Below are 27,452 nucleotides of genomic sequence, written 5' to 3'. Positions count from 1 at the left end.
TCCTCTCCACTTTTCTCCCACTTCCGCTCTCCGCCGGAAGCGCCCTCCCTCCCCGCTAGCCGTTAGCCGCCGTTAGCTCGCGAGCCGGGACGGGAAGAGGAAAAGCACACGAAAACGAGAAGAAGAAGAAGAGAGCGACGAGGAAAACAGACGAGAAGAAGAAACACCAGTAAAACGGAACGTAAGTCGGCGACGCCAAATAAACGGTGTGTTTTGCGAGTGAACGGCGCGCGGAAAAGTGGAAAAACAAGAGTCCCCGGACCACCTCCTCTTCTTCTTCTCCTCCTCCTCCTCCCTTCTTCCTCGCGTCTTTCTTTAACGGGCGAGAAAAAGAGGAGAAAAGGGGAGAAAAGAGAGAAACACGGGGATTCCATTAGCTTGCTAGCTTGTTTTTTTTTACATTAGTTTTAATAGAAAGTGACAGCTAGCGTTAGCCTGTTAGCTTAACTTTTACATTAGTTTTAATGGTAGGTAGCGGCTAGCGTTAGCACTGTAGCCTGCTAGCTTGAGTTTTACATTAGTTTTAACGGAAACTGACGGTTAGCGTTAGCCTATTAGCTTCCTGGCTTCATTTTTACATTGGTTTTAACGGAAACTGACGGTTAGCATTTAGCCTGCTAGCTTGAGTTTGACATTAGTTTTAATGGAAAAGAGACGGCTATTACCTTGCTACATTAATTCGACATTAGTTTTAATGGGGAGGGCTGGGTTTGGAATGTTTTGGATGAGATTTTGGAGGTTTTTAAGGTTTATATGAAGGGTTTTTGAAAGTTTTTGAGGGGTTTTGGAGGATTGTAAGGGGCTGGAGGAGTTTTGAAGGGTTTTGGAAACGGTTTGGTGGATTTTAGGGTGTTTTGGATGTTGTTAGAGGGGTTTTGACAATGGTGTGGGGAAGTTTTGAGTGGTTTGGGTACTTCGAGGGAGTTTTGGAGGTGGTTTGGAGATGTTTTGGAGGGATTTTGAAGACCTCGAAGGTTTTTGGAAACTGTTTTAAGGGGTTTTGGGATGTTTTGGAAGTGTTTGGGGAAGGTTTGGGATTAGTGCCGGTAAGTCTGAGTCTTTTTGTTGATTTGTTCAAGTTGAGTCAATACATCTAAATGAATCGAACATTTGAGTTTTTCGGGTTTTCAAGCTTTTGCTATCTGGTCTTCATAACATCCGGGCAATGTCCTGTGTGCCTGAGTGTGGTGCTAGGTTTAGGCCAGTAAAGGGCAAGATATCCTATTTAATTGTATTTATTACTGTTAATTGTTTCTATTTCATTAGATGGTGACTTATGAAGTCATATTGAAGTCGTATTTATATGGTGAGAGAAGCACTGTAATAGTAGTTTTCAAATTGGTGTGTGTGTGAGGTCAGTTGTTATTTGTTAAGATTAACAGAATACAAAAGCTCACTTTTTTTTTTGTGTTTGTAATATGGCTTGAGACAAATCACAAGATTAGTTACACCAAAAGGCTAAACAACTACCAACCAAGCTGGAAAATGCAGCAGCGGGTCTGCAGGCTGTCCGAGACGAGCAGCATCTCGAGCGTTCGATACTGCTGCCATGTTGAGTTGAATCAGTCAACAAAGCAGTATTTAAGTAAGGCAAGCCCCAAGGGGAAAATCACAAGTCGGCGCACACACAAAACTATACAACCACTCAATACAAGAACATACACTAGGTTGTCATACTAACACAAACAATGTTGTTTGTTTTTTCAGTGAAAACATTATCAACTTATGGTCCCCACAAAAAAAACAGTAGTTGTTTTGTGGTAAAGTACCGCAGGCACAGTGTGATTTTCAGGCTGTCGGCGACAAGCAGCAACTCCAGCATTCAGTACCGCTGCCGCGTCGAGTCGAGTTCCAGTATTCAGTATACGGGTTATGTATGTACTAAAACTCGAGAACCCGAATGAACGGCTCTCTCAATGAGGAAGTAGTAGTACAATGTTGAGCGAGCCGTTCATTCAGGTTCTCGAGTTTCAGTACATACGTAACCCGTATACTGAATACTGGAACGACTCGACATGGAAGTAGTATCGAATGCTCGAGATGCTGCTTGTGTCGGACAGCTTGCAGATAGTGATTTGAAAGTGAAACTAGAAAACCTGAATGAACTCTGACCTGAATGGCTCGCTCAACAATGCACTACCTCCCCAAAGAGTGGGTTTGAAAGTGCAAGTTTGTTAAGGTACATGGTGATCATGGTGAGCTTTGATGGAGACTCGAAGTGGGAGGAACCAGTATGTACCCCTACAGACTCTGTATGTATCGAGCTTGAGAATGATTTGTTGAAAATGACTTGTTCGTTCTTTTTTGACCAGCACTATTTGGAATGTTTATAGAGGTCTGGAGGGGTATTGGAAATTATTTGGAGGGTTTCGGACGAATTTTGGAAGTGGTTTGGAGGTTTTGAAGGGTTTTGGAAATGTTTGAAGAGGTTTTGGAGGTGTTCGAGGAGGTTTGGGGAAGTTTAGGAACACTGAAAGATGATCTGAAGTGGATTTGGAGGATTTATAATAGGGGTGCAACGGTTCAGAAAACTCACGGTTCGGTTCATATCACGGTTTTGGTTTGGTATGGTATATAGGCCTATATCTGGTGCACTGGGCAGGGAAGTACAGTTGCAAATTCCAATTTAAACAATGTATTTATCTTAAGTTTTCCTGAATGAAAACTTTTTCACTTAAAATTAAAGTCCAATATAACCAAATCAACAGACTTTCTTTCAAAAGTAAAGTAAATACCGACTCTTTGTTATTTTAACATAAATTATCCTTGCATTGTAGGCTATGTAGGCCAACAGCAACATCATTGCAACATAAAATGCAAAGTGGCTTTACTCCAGGGCATCAACATAAAATGCAACTTAAATCCTGCAGCCTACCTACTGAAATCTTCCACTACTGAATAGGGCTACGAATCTTTGCTATAAACACCCCAAATAGGGATGCGGCTCCCGCAGGTGGGGTGGGTCGGGTCGATTGAAGATAATATTGAGAACGAACGGGCGGGTTCGGATGTTGACGTGTCGGATCGGGCGCTCGCGGGTTAAAAAAAACCCTGACCCTCGCATCATTACCCCCGGTGTTTTAGTCATTGCTCTCTGCCTGTCCAATTCGATCTCTAATGTGCCGATGTGCATCACGTCATGTTTGTCATTTGGCGATTCACAGACCAGCAGAGCAGCAGAGTCTGAAAATGAAATTTAAAATTCCACAATTTGCTCCATAGGCTACTCCTGTGTTAGTAGGCTAATCCAGCTGTGATGTCATCGTAGATTGACGTGTAATTCTGACAACTGATTGGACAGATACTCTCCAGGGAGGTCAGACCCACGTGGGGAGTGGGGGGGCAGAACTGAGTGAACCGCGGCACGCATGCGCGACCCGAACCGTGGGTGGCGAACCGAATGGTTCGCATTTTTTCCGGTATCCGTTTCATCCCTAATTTATAATGGTTTTGGAAACGTTTGGGAGGTTTTTATGGAGATTTTAGAGGGTTTTGCGGTTTTCAAATTGGTTTTTATGGTGGGGTTTTAGGGGTTTTGGAGGAGTTAGGAAAGTGTTGGTGTGGCTTTTGTGAGGTTTTGGAAGGTTTTTGAAGTATGCTTCCACCCTGGTAACCTGGTGGATCCTCGCACCTGATTGGCTGCTCGAAAAACCCACTCACACTTGATTGGCAGCTTGAAAAAACACAATTTGTCTTCAAAATCATTTTTTCTCTCTCTCTCCCATTCATTCTGTATGTATCTCGCCCTTTCTCTGTATGCCATTGACTTTGTTTCTCTCTCTCCCATTCATTCTCTATGTATCTCTCTCTCCACAGCAGACCATGCAATCCTTCCCTGCTCGCCCTCGCCGTTAGAGTGTGTGTGTGTGTGTGTGTGTGTTCAGGATGGGATTCGGTCGGGATTTGCGGAATTCCCATGAGGGATTGTTGAAGCTGCAAGATTGGGAATTAAAGGTAAACATTCCTGGGAAAATTTCTACATTTTCTTTCTTTTTTAACTATTTAAAAATTATAATTTTTTTGCTGTTTTTTATATTTAATTTTTAATATTTTGTATTTGTGTATTATACATTGTTAAAATGATCAGGGTATCCGCGGGTCATTAAAATGTATGAAAAAGCATTAAATCTATTTTGCGAAAATTAAGGCCTTAAATGTCATAAAAAAGTCTGAAATATGATTCCCAGGGGTCTTAAATATTTTCTTTATCATTTTAGCAATGATCAGTAATATTTTACTGGCTTGTTGCACTAAATTACCATAATATACCAGCGGGGGGTCACTCCACTGTTTTTTCAGTGGCTGCTGAGATTTCAAGCTTGGAAGCATGGAAGAACGAACTGTAAAAAGCCTAAAGCCAGACAGAGCCCGCAATAACAAAGTGGCTCCAAAACTTTAGATTACTTGAGTTACCCCGGTTCTAGCATGAGTGAGATGTCCCACTATGGGATTCGCTCCCTTGTGTGTTGTCAGAAGCATTTATTCCACTACTCCAGCCCTGAGTGGCTGGCAGTCGTGATGCGTGCGCCCTATATATAGGGCTGGCGCTGCGTCACTCGTCATTCAAAATAAGCACACCTCTTCTCGCTTCACCCCAGTAGCAAGAAGGGCGGTCTGGTGAGACATCTCAGTCATGCTACTCAGAGAACCTGGGTTACGCAAGTAACCTAAAGTTCTCTTTCATAGCATTCGTTTTGATGTCTCACTATAGGATACGGAGACTCCCGTATTGCCAGACAAGCTTATCTCGAAGACTGACCACCAACACCCAGATGTTCGACCAAAGCCCGACTACTCCGCCACAGAGCCAATGCTCACGATGGCACGAGCAATACTCGGGGCAGTGACATCCTACTTATAAAACCTCACAAACGTAAGAGGCGAGGACCAGCTAACTGCAGCGCAGATATCCTGAATAAAGACACCTCTAAACAGAGCCCAGGAAGTAGCCAAACCTCTGGTAGAGTGCGTGCGTAAACCGGCCGGGGCCTGAAGACCCATGCTTGGCCAGTGCAATAGCTCCCAATATCCAGTGGGAAAGCCTTTATTTATAATGGGCTTACCCAAGTAAGGGTTAGCCCAGGACACAAACAACTGGTCCCCTTTCCTGAAACCAACACTTCTGTCCATGTATACATGCAAAGCGTGCATCGGACATAACAAACGTAACTGTTGCTGCTCCAGAGAGCCGAACGGTGGAGGTTGGAAAACAACGAGGCTATTTGTTTGTATCATCACGTCTCACGGAAATCTCCACGTAGCACACGTTAGTTTCAGGATTGGTTACAGGGTCTGAAATCGCTTATTGCAAGTTTAATTTAAGTAGTATTTTTCACCCCCTAGCTGCTGGAGACTGTGAAGCGCTTCATGACTCTTCGGGTGAAGAGCGATAAGGAATACTCCGCTCTGCTGCTCAACCTGAGCCAGCAAAGTGAGAAGCAGGAGGCCGCCGACTACCTCAGCACCGTCAGCAAGGTAACAGCTAGCCCGCTAACTTTTAACTTGTTTAGTTATTATTTTCTTGTTTTTGGTATTTATGTTTTGTTTTTAACTCTGTAGCACTTTGAGCTTCATTGTGAATGAAAAGTGCAGTACAAATAAAATGCATTATTATTATTATTATTATTATTCTATTCTGTTCTATTGTGTTCATTAGCAAAGTATGGCTAACTAGCCAGCTAACTTATATACTTTTTTTATTCTGTTCAGTTCGTTAGCAAGGTAGGTTGCTAGGTTTTTCTTTCTCTCTCTCCATTCGTTTCCAATGTCTCTCGACCATCAATTTCTACATTATAATAATGCAATCTGGAGGGGTTTTGGGAAGTTTTGGAGAGTTTATAGGAAGATTTGGAAGGTTAGTGGAAAGTTTTTAAGGGATTTTTGGAATGTTTTGAAGGGTTTTTGGTGGAAGACTCTTTGTGTCTACATTTCCTCCCATTTAAACTTCAAACTTGCGGTCGGCTATATATATATTGATATATACAGTATATATCCCTTTCTCACTCTCTGTGTTTTTTTTTGACAAGATTTGTAGTTTTTTTTTTTAATATTTACGTCGGGTTTTTGGCAAAATGTTGTGGTTTTTTGAATATTTGTGGGGGGTTTTTGGCAAAAGTTAATCTTCAATAATGGTGTACAATATTTGTGAAAACTGTTCATCATACTCAAGCTCAGTAAATCCTGCACACTTTTTTTTAACGAAATTACTTTTCTTTAAAAAAATGTAAAGTTCTAAGAAAGTTATGACAAGAAAAACCTGATATGTATGATATGAAACGTGATGATATGAATCACAGTTTAAATCGCAATTGCAATATTCTGTCAAAATCGCAATTCGATTTCGTTCAGCCCTAGTTTAAAGGTATCATATTGTGGGAAATGGGATTTCCCTTGCCTGTTTAATTATAAAAGAGTTGGATGTGCTACCTAAACATCGTGAAAGTATCAAAATGCACGGTCGGCAACTAAATCCACACAATCCATATTAGCCTCTAGACAAACTGTTTGGACTTCCGTAACTTTGTGGCGTCACAACGGTACGCTCATTATCATTTGTCCGCCTACAGCACCATGGCTTTTGTAAGAAAGAATAGACTAACAAAGCATAAAAAAGATAAGAATTTACCATTCTGAAACGTTCTGTTGTAGTCTTGGTTGTGGCGGTGGTTTGTTGTCTTCTGTTCTTCAGGATCTGACTCTGGCTCAAACATGTCTGATTGGATCAAATTACTTTGAGAGGTTGCCATTGTTTATTTACTGGAGAGTTTTCACTACAGTTAAACCAGAGTTAAACACCTGTGGCTAGCAGAGCCGTGGTGTTTCACTCTCGAAACGGTTAGCCAATCGGAACAGAGGGGTCGTTAATATTAATGAGCCTTAAAGACACGGCGACAGAAACGGCCTGTTCTTGGTAAGGCTCAGAGAGATGCTGGAAAATGAACGTGGAGAAATGGATTGAGAGTGTTTTTGGTTCATGACACCACACACACAGCTTTGAATGGACCTCAAGACATAAAATACAACACTGGAAAGTGTAAAATATGGGACCTATTTGTTTATGGTTATTATTGTAGGGTTGTTGGCAAGATTTAGTAGTTTTTTTTGGAAGGAATTTATAGTTTTATTTTATTAAGGACATCAAAATTTCAGTTTCAGCATGTTGTCGTTCTCTCTCTCTCTCTCTCTCTCCCCCACTCTATCTCGTTGTCTCTCACCCCTCCCAGCTGTGGGCCATATTTTTAAATATATTTCTGTAGTTTAACTTGAGATCTAAGGGATTTTAGCAAAATTTTGTAGTTTTTTTTTTAAAGGAATTTGTAGTTTTTGAGATATTTATGTAGGGTTTTTTGCAAAAAAAAAATTTGGGAGTGTTTTTTATTTTCTTTTACATTTTCTTGTATTTTAACTGTAGTTTTTTTTATAGGGATTTGTAGTTTCTTTTAAATATTTTTGTGTTTTAATTTTGTGGGGTTTTTTTTAGAGCCCGACCGATATGGGATTTTTGATACCGATTTTAGAAGGGAAAAATTCACAGATTACCAATATGGCGGCCGATTGTGCACCGATATGACTATGCAAAGGTACTCAGAAGGGTGCTTTCTTAAACAAATAACTTTATTGTTAATTAATTGTTCGGTACCGCCATGTCACTCATGCTTATCACATAGCCAGCTATAGTTTGTCAGTACAGTCAGCAGCAACGTAGAAGATTGAAAGGCAACGTTAACAGTTAAGCATCAGAGCAACTTTCTGCAGCTCAGCAGAGGTGCGGTGGTGGATTGAGTCTGTTGAGTGTTGATTTCACGCTACGTTGTTACCTAGTTGGTGAGACGCAATGCTGGAAAGTAAATAAACAACGTCCCCATCTTTTACTCTCCGTGACAACGAGCTTATCATACTCGTTTGTTACATTAGCTAACTAGCTAACCACGTAGCTACTTTCATACCTTATCAGCTGAGTGGAAGCTAATGTGTGAGCATGTATTCACACCAAACTGTTTTGTTCAGGACTCGCAGTTTGGTACGCCCTCCGTTGTCAGGGACAGGGGTAACGTTATATTAGAGTTATATTGAAAAGGGAAAATGATGGGGTCATTGTTTATTAACTTTCCAGTATGTATTTCACAAACTAGTTAGCAACTTACCGTGAAGACGCCGCTTGACTCCGAGTCCGCGCCACCGTCTCTCAGCTGTGATGTGTACTCTGCTGCATGCTGCAGTGCTGAGAGTAAACAATGTACTCTGCTGCATGCTGCAGTGCTGAGAGTAAACAATGTACTCTGCTGCATGCTGCAGTGCTGAGAGAGTAAACAATGTACTCTGCTGCATGCTGCAGTGCTGAGAGAGTAAACAATGTACTCTGCTGCATGCTGCAGTGCTGAGAGAGTAAACAATGTACTCTGCTGCATGCTGCAGTGCTGAGAGTAAACAATGTACTCTGCTGCATGCTGCAGTGCTGAGAGTAAACAATGTACTCTGCTGCATGCTGCAGTGCTGAGAGTAAACAATGTACTCTGCTGCATGCTGCAGTGCTGAGAGTAAACAATGTACTCTGCTGCATGCTGCAGTGCTGAGAGAGTAAACAATGTACTCTGCTGCATGCTGCAGTGCTGAGAGTAAACAATGTACTCTGCTGCATGCTGCAGTGCTGAGAGTAAACAATGTACTCTGCTGCATGCTGCAGTGCTGAGAGTAAACGATGCACTCTGCTGGACAAACTACGTGATGACACCATTTCTAAATCACCCAAGCATCGTTTTCTGCATTATATGTTCTGTAAAAAAAGTTTTCATATCGGAAAACATATACGCCGATACAGATATATCTGTGATAGGCCCATATCCACCGATAAAATCAGCTCTAGTTTTTTTGGGAGGCATTTGTAGTTTTTTTTTTCAATATCCCTATTTACATAGGGTTTTTGGCAAAACTTCACCATGGTGTCATTTTCTCTCTCTCTCTCTCCAATTCCTGTTTCTTGTAGCAAGAGACGGTCACTTCCTGTCATTTTGTTTTGACCTTTTCTTGTTGTCTTGTCCCTCTATGCTGATGATCTGTGATTTATCTCTATATTTTTCTCTGTCACTCCCTCTCTCTCTCTCTCTCCAGTCGTGGGCCCAGGTGGTGCGTCAGACGGAGGAGCTGGGGCGCGTGATGCGCGGCCACGCTGACGACCTGAACTCAGGTCCGCTGCACCGCCTCGCCACGCTCATCCGAGACAAGCAGCAGGTGAAGAAGAGCTACCAGAGTCTGCACCAGCAGCTCGAGAGCCACAACCACAAGGTGAACCGGGGGGTCCTGGAAAGTTTTTGAAAGTTTTGAATGGCCAATTTGGTTGTTTAAAGGTTTTTGGTAGGTGTACGTGTTAATTTGCAGTTTTGGGAGGGTTTTGATGTTTTTGTAAAGTTTTGGAAGGGTTCAAGTTTGGTTTTGCGGTTGTATTTGTATTTTCAAAGGTTACGTTTTTAGTTAGAGGTGTAAAATTGAGTTATGAAGGTGTTTTGGAAAGGTGTTTGAAAGTTTTGGAAGGATAAATTTGAAGGTTTTAAGGATATTTTTATAGTTTCAGGGGTTAATTTGGTAGTGTTTTGTTTAAATTTATGGTATTTTTGTGATTTATTTTTTTTTCAACTAAATTTCACTGTCTTTTTCGTTAAAGTTGTATTGTTTCCGCTCTATGTTGCTAGGTAACCAGGAGCGACCTGGAGAAGCTTAAGACGACATATCGCCAGCTGAGCCGAGACGCAAACAACGCCAAAGACAAATACAGGGAAGCTGTGGCCAAAGGTGAACTAAGTTTTACATTTTTATTCTGTTTTATTTTAGTCTTTTTTTCTTTGGTTTTCATTGTTTTACTGATTATTTCTTTCTTTTTCTAATTTTTTTTAAATTGAGCCAGCTTGTCGTTTCTATGTGTCTTTTTTTGACATTTTTAAAAACATTTTGTCATTTGTATTTGGTCTGATTTCATTGTTTTTCTGGGGGGGTTTTGATTGGCATTTCTCTTTTCTCTATTTCTTGTTCTCTCTTTCTCTTTCCTATACTGTTTCATTTATATTTTTTGTTGATTTCTGTAGTTTTTCTTTTCATTTTTCTTTTCATATTTGGCCTTTTTTGCTTCATTGTTTTTCTGACTTTTTTTGTGTGTGATCTTTGTAGTTTCATTTTTATTTTTTTGTAGTTTCATTTTTTCTTTGCTGTTAATTCGTTCATGACTCATTTTTATGCCTCCGCGCCGGCGATAGCCGTGGCGGAGGCAGTATGTTTTCGGGTCGTCCGTCTGTCCGTCTGTCCGTCCGTCCGTCCCATTCTCATGAACGCGATATCTCAGGAACGCCTGGAGGGAATTTCATTACATCTGGCACAAACGTCCACTTGGACTCAAGGATGAACTGATTCGAATTTGGTGGTCAAAGGTCAAGGTCACTGTGACCTCACTCAAGAATTCATACCCTAATTATGACAAAATTTCACACAAATGTCTAATAGGATAAAATGATGAAGTGATGACATTTTATATCCAAAAGTTCAAAGGTCAACTTCACTGTGACATCATAATGTTTTGCTTACCACTGTAGTTGAGAAAACGATCTTGGGTCATTCTACAAAAACGGTGGAAGTGCTGTCACTTACTTTTGCAGACACCAAAATCCTTTAAGTTGACCTAATAATCACATTAATTATATATGTTCAATAAATAAAGACTGTCCTTGCAATGATAAAACAAAGTTTATTGGCGGAGGCATACAACCGCGAGGCGGTTATTTCTAGTTGTTTTCTGCATTTTTTTTTCCATTTGTCTTTTTTCATATTTCCTAATTTTCCTAGGTGTACATGTATGTCTCCTGATTTATTTTGTTTTTAATAAAAACATTTTTTGTTTTTTGTCATTATTTTGTAATTTCTTCTTATTTTATTAATTAGTAGATTTTGGCCTTATTTTTCATCTATCTTTCTTTCTGTCCTTTTTGAATAAAAATGTGTTGTTGTTTTTTTATCAAATGTTCTATAATTTTTCCTTGATTTTTAACAAATATGTAGTTCACCCTCAAAAATACCTTCGTTTTTAATACTTTTCAAGAGTTGTAACTTTTTTTTTTTTTTTAGTATTTTTCGTTTCCTGGGCTTTTAACTTGTTTTTTTTTAGCAAACTTTTATATAATTTGTCTTAGATTTTTATGCTTCAACCTCAGAAAATCCTTAATATGTCCCTGTCTTCTGTGTACCTAATTTTCTCAAATATTTTGACTCAAATTGGCATTTCATCATCAGAAAACTGTATTTTTCGAGCTTTTATCTAGCTAACTGCCTCCCCCACCTCTCCACCAACCCCCTCACCCCTCTCCCTCTTAATCAATGGCAGGCCGGGAGGCGGAGCGCGCCCGTGAGCGTTACGACAAGGCGACGGCCAAGCTGCACAACCTGCACAACCAGTACGTGTTGGCGGTGCGCGGTGCGCGGCTGCAGCAGGAGGAGCACCGGCGCCGCGCCGCGCCACAGCTGCTGGACGCCTTGCAGAGGATGCAGGAGGACATGACACATGCGCTGTGAGGAAAAGTGAAAAATGTTGTTTTTCTATAATTTTTGGTACGTTTTCTTGGATTTTTAGTCATGACGCACGCTCTGTAGAGTAGAGCACAAACAAAAACAAATTTTGAAAGAAGAAGAATTTTGAAAAGATTTTTTATAAACAGTTGGGAAATGTCGTACTTTGTAGTTTTTGCTGGATTTATTGGTCCTTTTTTGTTTTCCTCTTTTTTTGTTTATTTTGCCGTTTTTCTGTGATTTTGTTGCTCCTTTTGGGTCAAATGACAGCAGAAAAAAAATAAAACAAAACATTATTAGTATTAGAAGAGAGTGATAAGGAGGCAAGAGTAGCACCCTGCAGAGGATGCAGGAGGACATGACGCACACTCTCTGAGTACTGGGACACATTTTAGAAAAATACAAAAAATATTTTTAAGCCTTGAAAAAATTTGGAAAATATTGTTTTCCTGTTGAACTTTTTCAGCAATTTTCTGCTTGTTTGTTGGATTTGCAGTCATGAGGCACACCCAGTACACCAAAATTTTGAACAAATTATTGAAATTCCATTTTTTACATTTTTACTCCAATTCTTTTCATGTATTTTTTTTAGTATTATCGTGTACTTCCATGAATTTCCCTGTACTTTTCACACATTTTTCCAAGTGTCGACATGTTTTTTAACTATTTTTTTTCCATATTTTCCCTCCAGCAAAAGCATCCTGGAGGAATACAGTGAAATCACCAGTTTGCTGACCGAGGAAATCGTTAAAGTTCACCAGGAAATTGCTGTGGCGATCCAACAGATCGACCCGCTGGCTGAGTACCAGCACTTCATTGAGGTTTATCGGTGAGAAATATTAAATATAATATCAATAATAATATCAATATTCCCCAAAAAATCCTGCAAAGTTATTAAACAAAACTTGCTAGATTTTACATATATACTATGCATTTTTTAATTTAAATATTTGTTTTTATGTTTTTTAGTAGATTTTTACTAAACATTGCGTATATTTTCCCTTAAATTTTTCCAAATATTTCACATAATTTTACTTGTTTTACGTATTTGTGTGAAAGTGTATACATTTTTTTCCTTGTAGCAGTTATTTTTTGGTAAAGACTTGTTAAATTTAACATTTTTAACATTTCATAAAATTTTGAATATACATGATGTATTACTAGTAGTTAGAATTTTAAATATTTGTCTTGTTTATTATTGTTATTTTCTTGAATTTTACCAGAATTCCTATTTGGTTGACAGTTTTTTTTAATGTTACTTTTGTTTGTTTTGTTTTGGGTTTTCTTTTGGCCCAAGTTTTCATGTAGCAGTTCAATTTTTTTTAAGTAATAAAATGGACAAAGTTGTTGAAAGCAACATTTTTATGAAATGTTAATATTTAATCCTTATTTTTTTCTGTGATTTTATCAAAATTCATTGACTTTTTACGAATATTACCTATAATTTTATTTCTTACACTTCAGGTATTCTATATTTATTTCAGAAGCATTTCCAAAATGTAACCCTCTAGACCCCATAGCGCCCGAGTGCCTGTTCTATATTTCACTGTAGCGGCCAAAAACAGAAAGTCAAGTTATCAGCTTTATTTTATATATTCTTTAAGTTGTCATCGATGAACGGGAAAATATATATGGTGACACTGACATGTTTGATTTTGCCCCGGGTTTAGTCGTCCTCCACCAGTAGATCTATAAATGGCTGCACCGGCTAACATCAGAGCTTTAAAACCTTCTGGAAGCTGTCAGATTGAGCTGTGAGAGAGAGCCTGACCTGCTTGTGTAGTGGAAAGTTACGAAGACGTTGTGAGTTGAAATGTTTTGATGGGACAGCGGGACCTACCTGGCTCTCACTGCCGGAGACGACACTGTTTTTCGGGAGGCGGTGCATCAAAGAGTCCGTAGGAGGACTGACCGGTTTGCGGCGACTTTTCTCCATAGAAATTTGGTGACTTTTTGTATTTGTTTGGCGACTATTATTGTCTGATCTTATTATATTACTGTGTGGGCTGAAGCGCTGGAGGTTTTGTATGGATTTTGAAAGCTTATCGTTAGCCAAGATAGGAAGGATTTGTTTTGTTGTCATACTGTGAATGTTGACACTGAAGTAAGGGGACGCCCTGAATCGCTTTGCCATGTATTTGGTACCAAATTAAAGAGGAAGTTGTGTTTTTTAAAATGGAAAAACTTGTGATTGTCAATTTAGTTTGATTTTTGAGATAGAACTGTTTTTTTGGAATGAGCAAGAAAATGCGGATTTAATGAGGATTCTCAGTGAACTGCAGCAACATTCTAGAACTCCACTGGGGTCTAGAGGGTTAAACAAATTCCTAATTATTAATTTCTCTCATTAACCTTCCCTCTTCTCGGTGGCCGTTTTCTCCCCATGGCAACGGCTCGCTGGCAGCCATCTTGTCTCTCAGCTCTCTGGAGACTCCAGAGCCCAGTTCCTAAATTTAAAATATATATTATGTTAAGTACTTTAAATATTTTAGTTCCTGTTTTAGTTTTTTCTGCAAATTTACCAAAAAATGCCTACATTTCCCCAAATATTTTCAAAATATTTTCCATAATTGTATTTCTTAAATTTCACCAATTTTTTCTAGTTTTTTCTATTTTTATTCTAAGTAAATTATTGTATTTCTCAGAGTTTTTTGTTATTAATTTTCCTCTTTAATCTTCGTCCCTCTGCGCCCATTTTGTCTGGCCTGGTTACCATGGTGATGGTTCGGCGGCGGCCATCTTGTCTCCTCAGCTCCCCGGAGACTCCGGAGCCCAGCGTGGAGTTCGACGCCTCGCTATTGGACGAGACAGAGAACCTGCCGGCCAATGAGATTCTCTGGAACAATCTGACAGCTGACAGCCTGCAGGCCATGTGAGTGGAAACACAGTAGAAATACAATAGAAACTAGTTTACTTGGAGTAGAGTGCAATTGAAGCCAGTAGAGTCCAGTAGAAACCAATAGAAATACAGTAGAGACCAGTAAAAATTAGGGCTGGGCGATAAAACGATAACGATATCTATCGCGATAGAACTTATACTCAGTATTAGGGCTGTCCCCTAATAGTCGACCAAACGTTAGTCGATGAGAAGAGTTTTAGTCGACCAAGTTTTCATTGGTCAGTTAGTCGCAGAAAAAAACCCAAAAACCCTCAAACTCCATTCAGGAGCTGCGCCTTGTCGTTAAAATTATTAGACCAGAGTTGCCAACTTTGGGTACCAGGCTGGAGTGAGATTCTGATGCCATCAAACTACAAAGCAAGGAATCTCTGTCTGTCTGTCTGTCTGTCTGTGTGTGTGTGTGTGTATGTGTGTGTGTGTGTGTGTGTGTGTGTGTGTGTCCTTCGCATATCTCGTCAACCGTTCGTCCGATCTACTTCACACTTGGCGGGTGTGTTGCTGGGGACCCGAGGACCTGCGGTGTCGGATTTGGTGCAATTTGGACACGCAACATGTTCAATATTAATAAACTTTGAATAAGCAAGCGGACAGCGCTCTGTGCAGCAGCGGGGCTCAAAGCGAGCGACTGATAGCCTACGCCTACTGTGTGTTTTTTTTGGGTGAACCAGAGTGTATTTCACCGGTGTTTCTGACCGCGAGAAGCCGCGACTTGGGTGTGTTTTTTCCAAAAATATATATTTAAATAATTAAATGAATATCATAAACGTGCGACGACTAGTCGACTAGGAAAATCTTTGGTCAGGGCAGCCCTACTTTTTTTCATTCATTTAAAACCCTCATATTTAGGAAAAGTTATGGAAGCAGGAAAAAATAGCATTTTCCTCCAGTGATGGAGGAACTAACAATTGAAAATGACAATGCCAGATCTAATGTTAAACATTATCCACATAAATAACCAAACTATTATGGTGTATCAGCGGAAATAATTCTTGTTTTTCATAGACTACTTCATAGATATAGCGTGAATGGAGGGAAAACGTTATTTTGAAACGTTTGGAGAGTTTCACTACTTCGTAGTTTGGCGTCGCCGACTGACAGAGCCAGACGAATGTGCGTACGCATGGTCTAACGTTTGCGGGACGTCCCGCACATTCTCACATCAAGTTCATTTTTATACATCCCGACGTGTGCGTGAAAACCAGCGTACACAACCTTTCTGTACGTGTGTAACGTTTATACATGAAGCCCCGGGTGACTGGTGGGAGACAGGGAGAGACACACACACACACACACACACACAGGTGTAGTTACCATTACATCCACAATGACTGACCCTAACCCTTCTACTTCCATTACAACTACTGCCTACTACTACTACTACTAATACTGCTACAACTACTACTGCCACTACTACTTCTACCTTAAAATGTCTTAAATACGATTTTGACAGGTCTTAAAAATTGATTGAATTATGAAGTTAATGTTACTTTTATAAAGTTGCATTAACTTCAGTCTCGCTTTTATATGTGTTTTTGGGAAAAATGTGTATTGATCACGCTGTAACAAAACTACAAAATGAAACCAACATGGAACCAATAAGGACTGATGCAAACTGTGCAGGTCAGAATTTATCGGAGCACACCCAGCTGGTGTGTGGGCTAACGTTAGCCTGGTAAAACCGTCCTGATCATGTGACCTCACATTCTGTTTCGCTCCACGGATCAGTCTGGACTTCCAGCCGCCCACATCGTGGGCGGGAGTACTCGCCTTGACAGACAAATTCCTTCAGCCAATCAGCGAATCCAAATTCAAATCCAGTCGGAAGAACGGCGAAAACATCTTTTCCGCCGAGAAACTCCGCTAGTGCGTACTCTTGTTCTTGTTTAATTGTTATTATTGAGTCTATTTCTGCAATAACTGCACTTATGGCTGTGTTTACTCTACTAACGTTAACGTTACCGCTCGTTGCTTCGGGAGACGCCGTTACTGTTTTGGCGGTCTGTGTTTCACGTCATCAACTACAACGCAGTCCCTGATTGGCCCGGTTACGTCATCAACTACGACGCAGTCCCTGATTGGCCCGGTTACGTCATCAACTACGACGCAGTCCCTGATTGGCCCGGTTACGTCATCAACTACGACGCAGTCCCTGATTGGCCCGGTTACATTGTAATGTCAGGAAATCGATGTGGGCGGCTGGAAGTCCAGACTGATCCGTGGAGCGAAACAGAATGTGAGGTCACGTGATCAGGATGGTCTTACCAGGCTAGGCTAACGTTACTTTCATCTAAAATGGGCAAGTGCAAGTTCAACGAGATCTGGCTCGAGAACAGCCAATTTAGTGCTCGGTTGAAGCCGGTTGAAAACACATTTGACGCCCGCTGCACCTTGTGCAAGAAAGCGCTGACATTAGGAACGTTGGGTATAAAGGAGTTAGAGTCGCATGGGAAGTCTGAAAAACATAAAGCCGCCGTAAAAAGCCAGCAGCAAACGCCCGCCATCGCCCGATATTCTGGTTTCACATCGGGAGCATCAGAGTCCAGATGAACTCCGGTAAGCGACCTCCGGACAGCGTTTGGATCTACGCCGACATTAAAAGCGGAGGTGCTCCGGACTTTACACACGGATCTATAATATCCTATAATGCAATAAACAATAAATATAATAAATAACTGTATGTGTGTGTGAGCTGCTAGGGATTCACTGACTTGCTCACGGACACTTTGGTTTTTTGCTGACATGGGGCACAAATCATCTGGTTTAAGGATGGTGTCTTTAACCACTAGTCCATCCTGCTGCCCCAATATTTATTGTTATTTATTTATTTATTTATTTATTGTTAAAAATGCTCATGTCCTTCGTACTTTTTTTTGCCAGTATGGATGTGAAATAGGTCTTAAATTGCATTCATAATGGTCTTAAAAAGGTCTTAAAAAGTCCTAAATTTAACTTGTTGAAACCTGCAGAAACCCTGCACTACTATTACTACTAATTGTGTTATTCCTTCTACAACAATTAAAATTACTAATGGTAGTACTGCTATTACTGTAGCCACTACCTCTGCTACATGTGCTAGTACTATTTCAACTACAAACTACTGTAACAGTTACTCCTGCAAATAGTGCTGCAAGTACTACTACCATAACTATCACTACTACTGCAACTTACAAGTCCTACTACTGCTGCTGCTACTACTACTACTATTGTTACTTCTACTGTTACTAATACTGCTACCTTTTTAAACTACTAATTCAAGTACTCCAAACACTTAAACTACTACTACTATTACTGTTGTACTGCTACTACTACTACTGCTACTACTACTACTACTACTACTACTGCTGCTACTGCTACTACTAGTAGTACTACTACTACCACTAGTGCTACTTGTTTCTAATACTGATAGTCCAAATACTACTACTACTGCTAATTGTATTACGTCTACTCCTGATATTACAACTGCTGCTTTTACTACAACCCATAATACTACAACCTTTAAAAACATTATTAGGCCTACCTATCCTTCCATGTATTGACAACTACAGGACTTTTGCCTTTCAAATACATTGCATAAGGTCCAAATACTCAAAATTTAAACTCTAATGAATTCAACTATCTTCAACCTTCTCTTGCTGAAGCAAGCACACAAATTTTCTTCAAAAAATTTAACCTGTTCTAGTTATTATTATTATTATTCCGTTTCTGCCCTAAAAGTATCTGGATGTCAGAAATCGTGGCAGATAGGTCCAAAGTCTCAGCTGCTACTCAAGCAACCAAAACCATGTTAATTGGCCACATGGTGGCGCTATAGCAAGCAACTTTATGTTTTGGTCCATAACTTCAGATCCGTAGGTCATGGAATCAAAATTCCATTTTCCCTCATTCCGCATCTATCCGTATAGGCCACGCCCATTTCCGTCAGACTAGATTTTCCACCATTTTGAATTTTGTCTGAAAGTGTTTTTTCGCTACTCCTCCTAGGCCATTGATCCAGTTCACACGAAACTTGGTGTGGAGCATCTTGGGATGGTGCTCTTTCAAAACTCTATTTGCATAATTGATTGCCCCAATAGGTTGGCTTTTATCAACCAATAAACTTTTAATGAAACATGCCCTAACACAAAATTGGCCATAAGTCCTTGACAATTCATCTAATGAAGCTAAAATGTGTAACACATGTTGAGGAGTGTTTTGCTTGAGCATGCCCATAAAAGCATTTGGAGTTCCATCACTAGTGGGCGCTACAAATGCAAAAAGTTTCTCATAATTGACTGAATGGATTTTTATGAACCCCCCTGCCCCCCCCCCCCCCCCCCCCCCCCCCGCAGGCTGTCGTCGGCGACGGAGGAGCTGAGTCTGACGCAGCAGAGCCTCCAAACGAAGGAGACACTGGTGGAAGAACTAGAGGAGAAGATCCAGGAAACAAGAGGAGGAGAGACGAAGAGCGAGTGAGAGAGGGAGGGAGGGCGAGAGAGGGAGACAGACAAAGAGATGGAAAGAGATTCATATTGAAAATAGATGTGAAATGGGCGAGAGGCGACAATTAATGGAGAGACTGAGTGAGGAGAGAGAGAGAATGGAGAGAGAGAGAATGGAGATAGAGAGAATGGAGAGAGAGAGAATGGAGATAGAGAGACTGAGTGAGGAGAGAGAGAGAGAGAGAGAATGGAGAGAGAGAGAATGGGCCTCATGCAAGAACCACTCGTACGAACAGATTCGTTCTTAAATCACTTGTACGAGCGATTTAAGAGAACTTCACCAATTTTAACATTTTCAAACAGTATTTAGAATTTTCTCTTAGGTACGAACAAAATGTAGAGTGGTCCAGACCTGTCGTAGAGTCACGCACAATCAACCTGCCGTTCTCCAAAGCAAAAAAAAACTTTGTTGTTGACTAATGGCTTGTATCTCTGTGAAATGTTGAGTTTAAATATATAAATGACACAGTAAAGTAATGTATAATCATGTTGAGATTAACCAGTACAGTGGTTACAGCAACAGGAAAAATAGCAAGGGAGCACTGTTGGCTTTTTCAAAAGAAGGTAGTGCGTAATTTATTTTACCAGAGCTGCATAAAATCTCATAAGTATCCATGCGGGTTAGTAGCCTATAAGTGCGCTCAATACAAAGACAAAACAAAAAACACTAATTTTCCAGGTTATTTGACAAACAAGGCAAGGTTACATTGTATTGGGGGAAATACATTATAGAGGGAGATAAATCTGATTTAGGCTATTTTACTCCAGTTGATAACTGTAATGTGGGTAAGTGCAAGTGAATCTAAATTTAGGTCTCACCAGGTTGAGTCTCTGTGCAGGGTGACATCACTGAACACCTGACACATCACCTGTTGACATCACTGAACACCTGACACATCACCTGTTACAGCAGGTATCACCTGTTCTGTCATCTGTCTAACGGAGAACTCCTCCTGGCCTCCTGTTGCAGTCGTGGATCGTCTTGCTTTTTGCATCTAATTTCATGTCAAGCCATTTCTTTTTTTATTTCTGTGACGGAGCCCTAACGACAAATCACTACATGTGTGTATATATACTGTATATATACTATATATAATATTCCTATAATACTCCGATATGGACTTAGAGTGTCTGTGGTACTCAATAGTGAGTTTATAATGACCTTATAATGGTATGTTTGTCTTCTGTAGTATCACTATAATATTCCTATAGGGAATTATAGCTTTGTTGGGAATTTTATTTAGTATTCATCTAAAATGTATAGGACTACTATAGTTGTTTTTCATAAGGGAACGCACAACAGACAACACTGCGTTAACAGCACAAGTTGTTTTCTCCCATTCCTTGGCTTTAGCAGGACCTTTGATTCCACTATTGAATTATATTAAATATGATATGCTTTGGTTGACTTATTTCTGATAGTAGGACTTCAGTCTCAGAGCTGGTAGACTTCTTAGTCTTCCTGTCAGTTTTATGAATGAAGCTTCCCGACATATGGGCCGGGCGCCTAACCTTATATGGCATTATTGGGGCGTCAATTATGCAAATTCACAGTTCTCGTGAACGCGTGTTCATTTAGAACAGGTGCCATTCATCATGTTTACGCAGGTCATTTACGACAGTTTTCTGAAGATACGATCGTTTGGTGAATCTGACGTGGCGCTCGTACGAGTCCACCTCACGAAAAAAGTACGAGAAATTTAAGATGAGAATACGAAATTGTTCTTGCATGAGGACCAATGAGTGAGGAGAGACAGGGAATGAATGGAGAGAAATCCTTGTTTTTAAAAATATGTAACTTTTAGCGATACATTTTTTTTTTTTGCAATATTGGATCCTGTTTTTGTTTTGTTTTTTCATGTTTTTCTTTACAAAAAATTGACTTTTTCAACAAAAAATTCTTTGTCACTGTCTCCTGTCTGTTTTTTTCATTTGTTTTTTCTATGTCTAAAAAATTTTTTTTTTTTTGGGGGGGGGGGGTGTTTTTGTAGTTATTGTTTTTTCATTTTTAAATCTCTCCATAGTTTCTTAAAGGAAGAGTTCACTCAAAAATGGAAATTCTGTCATCATCTACTCCCCCTCATGCCAGCTGAAACACAGGTGAAGTTTGTCCAGATAACACAGGGAGGCTGCAGCTCAGCTCCACAGCAGCCTTCTGCAAAACAACAAGTCAGTGGGGACCGGTTCTTCAGAGCTCCAACAACACCTGCAGTATATTTACACCAGAATCTGAACTACAGCTGAGTGTGGCGTGTTTATTTGTGCTTTAGAACGTAACCGCTGTGAAACAATCAGAAAATAACTTTTTATTTCTCTGATTCACCGGCTTTCTCACTACCACCGCTCCCTCTCTTCATTCACTCTCTAGCTCGCTCGACCACCGCTGCTCTCTCTCTCTCTCTCTCTCTCTCAGTTCAATTTAATTCAATTCAATAGGCTTTATTGGCATGACATTTGACATGTTGCCAAAGCACAATTACGATTATGAAAGACAATGTTAAGGAATGAAATTAACAAAAAATTATGTGAATAACAATATTAGTTAATAGAATAAAATAGATAATGACAAATAAATAAAATAAAATAATATATATATATGTATATATATACATATATATATGTAATATAAGTAATCAAGTTAGTATTGGTACAATTTCAATGTGACTTTAACAATGCAAGATATACAAAAACAATGCAAGTGTTAATCTACTGATAATAAAATAAAGAGATGTTAGTGGGGATAATACAAGATATCTTTTCTAGTTTTGTAAATATTGGCTATAGTGAGAAGTCTCACTGGATTAGGTTTTAATTTTATTTGAGAACTAAGCTCATCCAATGAAAATAAATGTTATGGAGTTGATTATGTTAAAATATGGATGAAGAATTTTTTTTATTTTAGGGTAAATCGATCTGCCCTCCACTGACTCAGATCATAGGGTAGCAGCAAACTTAGAAGTGCTGCTTCACTACCTCCCAGTTTCCCTGCTTCAAATTGTTCTTTATAAATTAGAATGGAATAGAATACTACTTTATTAATCCCCATGGGGAAATTAATCTTCTGCATTTAACCCATCCGAACAGCCCATACACAAACACACAGCCATAAGCTGGAGAGGCCTGAGGGCTCGATGGCAGCAGCATCTTGACTCTGACACTCCGGTTGCCAGCTGTCATTTTGCCAGATTTTTGTGCCATCTGGCCAGGGATTCGAACCGGCGACCTTCGGACTACTAGTCTGCTTCTCTAACCTCTGGGCTACCTGCCGCCCAAGTTGCCCACCTATTATTTCTACCAGCCCACCCTAATATAGCGGGCTGAAACCGGCCCTGGTTTCATTTGGCATGAGGGCGAGTAGATGATGACAGAATTTTCATTTTTGAGTGAACTATTCCTTTAATGTCTCGACTAAAACCAGTCCCGTTTGTTTCTTTTTCTTGTTTTCTATTTTTTTCTTGTTTTGTTCTTTTTAAAAAAATCCTTTTTTTTGTTTTTATGGATTTTGTTTCTGTTTTTCTCGATCTTTCTTTCATTTTGTTTATTGCCGTTTTATTTTTTTGTTTTTTCCCCTTGTTTTTAGATGTTTTGTTTTTTTATTTGTTCTTTTTTTAACTGATAATTTTTTGGTCTCTTTTTCTTTTCTTTTTTGTTTTTTCCTTTTTAAAATATTTTTTTTATTTCTCCAATAGTTTCTCAGTGTCTCGTGCCCAAAACCAGTCTGCATGTCAACACTCTCTCTCTCTCTCTCTCTCTCTCCGTTGTTTCTGAATGTGTCTTGACCAAAACCATTCCCTTTAGTATTTTTTTTCTCAAACTTTGTAACATACATATATTTTTTTGTGTTTTTTGTTTGTTCAAAACAAGTAACTTTTTACGTCGAGTGTTCTTTAAAAAAGGTGTTTTTTTGGTTGGGTTTTTGTTTTCCTTTAAAATGTATTTTTTCTTGTTTTTTTCTCTCTCTTTACTCTCTCTGTCTCCATAGTTTCTCAATGTCTCTCGCTCAAAACCATTTTTACCTTATTTTTTCTAGCTCTCTCTACAGTTTTTGACTGTCTCGCCCAAAACCAGTCTGTATCTTAACTCTCTGTCTCTCTCTCTCTCTCTCTCTCTCTCAGCTGCGTTCTCCTCCTCAGTCAGAAACTCTCTTTATTAGAGCTCCGTCACGTCGTCCAATCGTTGCGCGGCTCTCAGTCACGCCTGGCCTCCCAGAAGGCATTGCTGGATGCCAAGATGGCCGACGTGCGGGAGCCACCGCCACCGGCGCTGCAGTATGAGGACGACGCCCGATCTGTGGGCTCCACGGTAATGAAGGGGGGGCGGGGCTTCATTTTTTGTTTTGTTCTTATTTTTTATTTCCTTATTTTTATTTCCTTCATTATTGTATTTCTATTTATTTATTACATTTCTTATTTTCATTTTTGTGTTTTCACTTGTTTATTAATTCTGTTTTACTTTTGTATTTTTTACTTCTTTATTTTCTTGATTTTTTTTTAATGGATTTTTTTTCCTGTTTTGGGGTTTTTTCCTTCCTGATAATGTTTTATTCTTGATTTTTTTCCCCCTTATTTCATGTTTTTCTGTTTTTATTTATTATTACATTTATTTTCTTTCTTTTTTTTCTTTTTTTCATTTTCTTTTTTTAATTGTTTTTTATAGATATTTTTCTTCTGTATTTTTTTTTAAATTTTATTTATTTATTTTTTTGGGGGGGAAGGGGTTTGGGTGACTTTTTTTTATTATTATTTTTTTTTTTCTCTTTTTTTTATTTTCAACTGTTTGATTCAAGTTTTTTTCCATATTTTTCTATTTTTTGTTTTGCTTTCTGTATTTTCTCATTTCCATTATATAATTTGTATGTATGCTTTTACCTTTTTTCTATTGATTATGCTTTGTGTTTTATGTGTGGTTAGTTCTTGTTTTTCTTGTTTTTTATGATTTTTCTATTATATCTTTTTTTTTCATTTTCATTTTTGCAATTTTCTTGTTTTTCTTTATTAATTTTGTTTTCTGTGTGTGTTAAATATGTGTGTGTTTGTGTATATGTATATATATATTATACATATATTAGGCTTGTCGTGGTGGGCGGTGTTCCCGGTGGCAAACGGTCTTGGAGTCCACACCGGTGTTATCAGCCCCACACCGGGAATACCGTTATTTTGTATTTTGTAAAATAAAAGCACATATTCAGAGCTTCCATGTTCAAGTTAGGCTACTGAATGATAAGTGGACGTACTAACAACATACTGATCACTAAATCTGATCACTAATATGACAGATTAGGATGAATAGGATTAATTATTTGTCCATATAGTGACAGTAGCCTAATGTGTCCAGTAATCCAATGGGAGCCTAAAGAAGGGCAATATTCCAGAATCTGCACTGCACTCACATTAACTTTCTGAGTGTTGAGCAGTGTTATAAATCTCTGAGTAAAAAGTGTTACGTTTACAAATGCCGTTAACACGTGAGTTTGGAGAGGAATTTTAAGTTTCACTTTCATTGTAGTGACGCTGACTTTGATATCGCTCAGACCCTCCAGTGGTGACAGGAGGTGTGGCTGGTGTTGAGGAGCCAAACAACACTGCTGTCAAAATGACACCACTGTGACAACTCTAACATATATATATATATATATATATATATATATATATATATATATATATATATACTGTATATATACATATAATGTGTGTGTATCTTGTGTGTGTATATATATACACACACACATATAATGTATGTTTGTATATAATGTGTTTATATATGTGTGTGTATATACATACACATATAGTTGTGTGTGTGTGTGTGTGTGTATATGTAATGTGTTTGTGTGTGTATATAAAATATATATAATGTGTGTGTGTGTTTTAGGACAAGGCGAAGGAGAAAAGCTCTCGGTTCGACACGCTGCGTCACTCGCTCGCCGGAATGATTCGATCGCCCAAAGCCATGCTGGGCTCCTCCACTTCGGTGAGAGAGAGAGAGAGAAAACAATTCATTGATAAATCATAGATCGTCAGCATAGAGGGAGAAACTTCATATTTATAATGTATATATATATGTTTTTTCCTGAAAACAACAAATCTGACACTCTTTCCGCCGTAATTTTAGGATTTTTTTTATCCCTGAAAACAACAAATCTGACCCTTGTGTATTTTTGTAGTAGCTTTTTTAATTAGTAAAACAAAACAAATATATTTATTCACAAACATATATATATATTCACAAAAAGGAATACATCTATTTTTTTTAACCAAGAAATTACTTCATCAGAAAACAACAAATCTGACACTTTTTCTCCATGTTTGCAGCAGTTTTTGTTTTTATTTCTAAGAAACAATGAATCTATTTATTTTTTTCCTAATTCTCATATTTCTGTTTTTTCCAGGAAACAACAAATCTTTTTTTTTCCTCCATACCTGCAGCAGGGTTTAATCCTTAAAAAAAACAAATCTAATAGTTTTTTCCTCAACAAAAAAAAAAAATCTGACACCGTACCACCAGCAGTTTAATTTCTTAAAAGCAACCAATGTTACCCTCTTTCTCTTGTGTATATTTGTAGCAGTTTATTTATTTTTTAATAATAAAATATTAATTTTTTTCCCTAAAAAAAAATGTCTTACACTGTTTGTCCTCTATATCTGCAGCAGTTTTTCGACGTGATCCCGACGTCGGAGCGCCCCCTGGCGGAGCAGGAGTGGTACCACGGAGCCATCCCCCGCACCGAGGCGCAGGAGTTGCTACGGCAACAGGGCGACTTCCTGGTGCGGGAGAGCCACGGCAAGCCGGGCGAGTACGTGCTGTCTGTGTTTTCTGATGCGCAGCGGAGGCATTTTATCATTCAATACGCTGATGTAAGTATTCATTTTATTTTTGATATTACATGGAATTACATGTTTTTACTACTTCATTTATACTTTCATTTATTACTTAACTTATCCATATTTTCATCGGAATTGTTTTACTGTTTTATTTTAAAATCTTAAATATTTGACAAAAGATGCCAGGAAGAATTTGGGAAATATTTTGGGACAAAACTTTTTTAAAATATATTTGTGGAAGGTGTGCAGATAGCTTGACTACTTAAATATATTTGTAAAATGAATGTTACACTCCACACTAAAAATAATGACAACCTGAGGGGAAAAAATGTAAATGGAGGGGAAAAAACATAAGCTAGAGGAAAATTAGAAAAATTAATCAAAAAAAGGAAAAAAATATCCAAAAATATATTGGTAAAATAAATACTACACCTCAAACTAAAATGATGAAAATTTGACAGAAAAAAACTGGAAATTGGAAAAAGAAACAAAACAGAATCATAAAAAAGTTGCATTTTTCTCTCTGTCTCACTCTCTCTGGTAGAGTCAGTAGATAAATATAATGAAATGAATTAACGACTAAAAAAAGATTCTAAAAGATTTAATAAAAAATGTAAGAAACATTCTCTCTTCCTGTTTCCTCTTATGTTCTATTTTTATATTTCTCCCTCTATGCTGACGATCTGTGATTATCTCTATTTTTTGTTTTCTCTGTCTTTCTCTCTGTTTACTATTCTGTTCTTTTGTAAAATCTTTTCTTTGTCTTTTCTTTGTCTCTATTTTGTTTGACTCTATGCTGACGACCTGTGATTTATCTATTTACTGTCGTTTTCTCTCTCTCTACTTCCTGTAGCCACAGACGACCACTTCCTGTTGACTGTTCTGTTGTTTTTTTTCACCTTTTCTTGTTATTTCTCCCTGTGAATTATCTCTATTTTCGTGATTTTACTGTCGTTTTCCCTCCCTCCCTCCCTCTCTCTGTCTCTCTCTCTCTCTCACTCTGGTAGAGTCAGTACCGGTTTGAGGGGACGGGTTTCTCCACCATCCCTCAGCTCATCGAGCATCACTTCTCCTCCAAGCAGGTGATCACCAAGAAGTCTGGAGTTGTCCTGCTCAACCCCGTTGTCAAGGTATCATTCCTCACTTTTCATCTTTACAAAAAAAAAATTCCCATCTTTTTTTTTTATTTACTTATTTTTGTAGTGCAACACAAACATTTTTTTTTTAACTTTTTTTTAAAAACTTTTTTTGTGTAATTTTTTTTCATTTGTCATTATTAATGACATCGTTTTTTGTTTTTTTTTGCTGGTATTTTTAGGCAATTTTTTTATAGGTTTTATGTTAATTTTTGATGTTTATGGCAATTTTTTTGCGTCTTTAATTTTTTAATTTTCATTATTTTAGTGTTTATTTTTAAATTATCAAACTTTTTTTCTTTTTAAAGGATCAGGCTGGTGTTTTTTAATGCATTGCTTACCGTCAACAAATCCTATGAAAATAACAAAATCAGCAATGATTTTGTTTTGCCAACAAGTCTGGTCCATGTAGCGGTGCCCAGTGCAGCCTCATGTCCCAGCAGCCAGAGAACTGCATTGTATTAAAAACTATTAAAACCCGTCACAGAGCCATGCTGCTGCTCTGCAGCATATTTCATCATCACGATGCACCGGGCCGGACGACTTTTTCCTCAAACGACTTAATAAGCCGGCCGTA

The 27,452-nt window shown here is 38.7% G+C and overlaps 1 protein-coding gene across 4 annotated transcripts in view; it reads left to right on the top strand.

The window, feature by feature from the left end:
• The first annotated feature begins 57 nt into the window (after positions 1-57).
• The window catches only part of fer (fer (fps/fes related) tyrosine kinase), a 51,437-nt gene continuing 24,042 nt past the window's right edge, over positions 58-27,452 (top strand). Inside the window, exons 1-13 of one of the 4 annotated variants that reach the window (XM_071911024.2) lie at positions 58-181; positions 3,817-3,954; positions 5,344-5,475; positions 9,109-9,282; positions 9,687-9,786; positions 11,363-11,546; positions 12,236-12,373; positions 14,297-14,416; positions 18,772-18,891; positions 23,037-23,223; positions 24,790-24,888; positions 25,569-25,772; positions 26,747-26,869. In XM_071911024.2, the coding sequence (XP_071767125.1) occupies positions 3,886-3,954; positions 5,344-5,475; positions 9,109-9,282; positions 9,687-9,786; positions 11,363-11,546; positions 12,236-12,373; positions 14,297-14,416; positions 18,772-18,891; positions 23,037-23,223; positions 24,790-24,888; positions 25,569-25,772; positions 26,747-26,869 (1,650 nt within the window). In that variant the 5' untranslated portion in view covers positions 58-181; positions 3,817-3,885. Of the gene's footprint in view, positions 182-1,010; positions 1,047-3,816; positions 3,955-5,343; positions 5,476-9,108; positions 9,283-9,686; positions 9,787-11,362; positions 11,547-12,235; positions 12,374-14,296; positions 14,417-18,771; positions 18,892-23,036; positions 23,224-24,789; positions 24,889-25,565; positions 25,773-26,746; positions 26,870-27,452 lie in introns of those variants that run through there. The other 3 variants (XM_071911023.2, XM_078289052.1, XM_078289047.1) reach the window with 3 other exon arrangements.

The sequence above is a fragment of the Centroberyx gerrardi genome, chromosome 2 (genome assembly GCF_048128805.1).
Source record: "Centroberyx gerrardi isolate f3 chromosome 2, fCenGer3.hap1.cur.20231027, whole genome shotgun sequence".
In the NCBI taxonomy this organism is placed as follows: domain Eukaryota; kingdom Metazoa; phylum Chordata; class Actinopteri; order Beryciformes; family Berycidae; genus Centroberyx; species Centroberyx gerrardi.
This window is presented reverse-complemented; position numbering and strand designations above follow the sequence as displayed.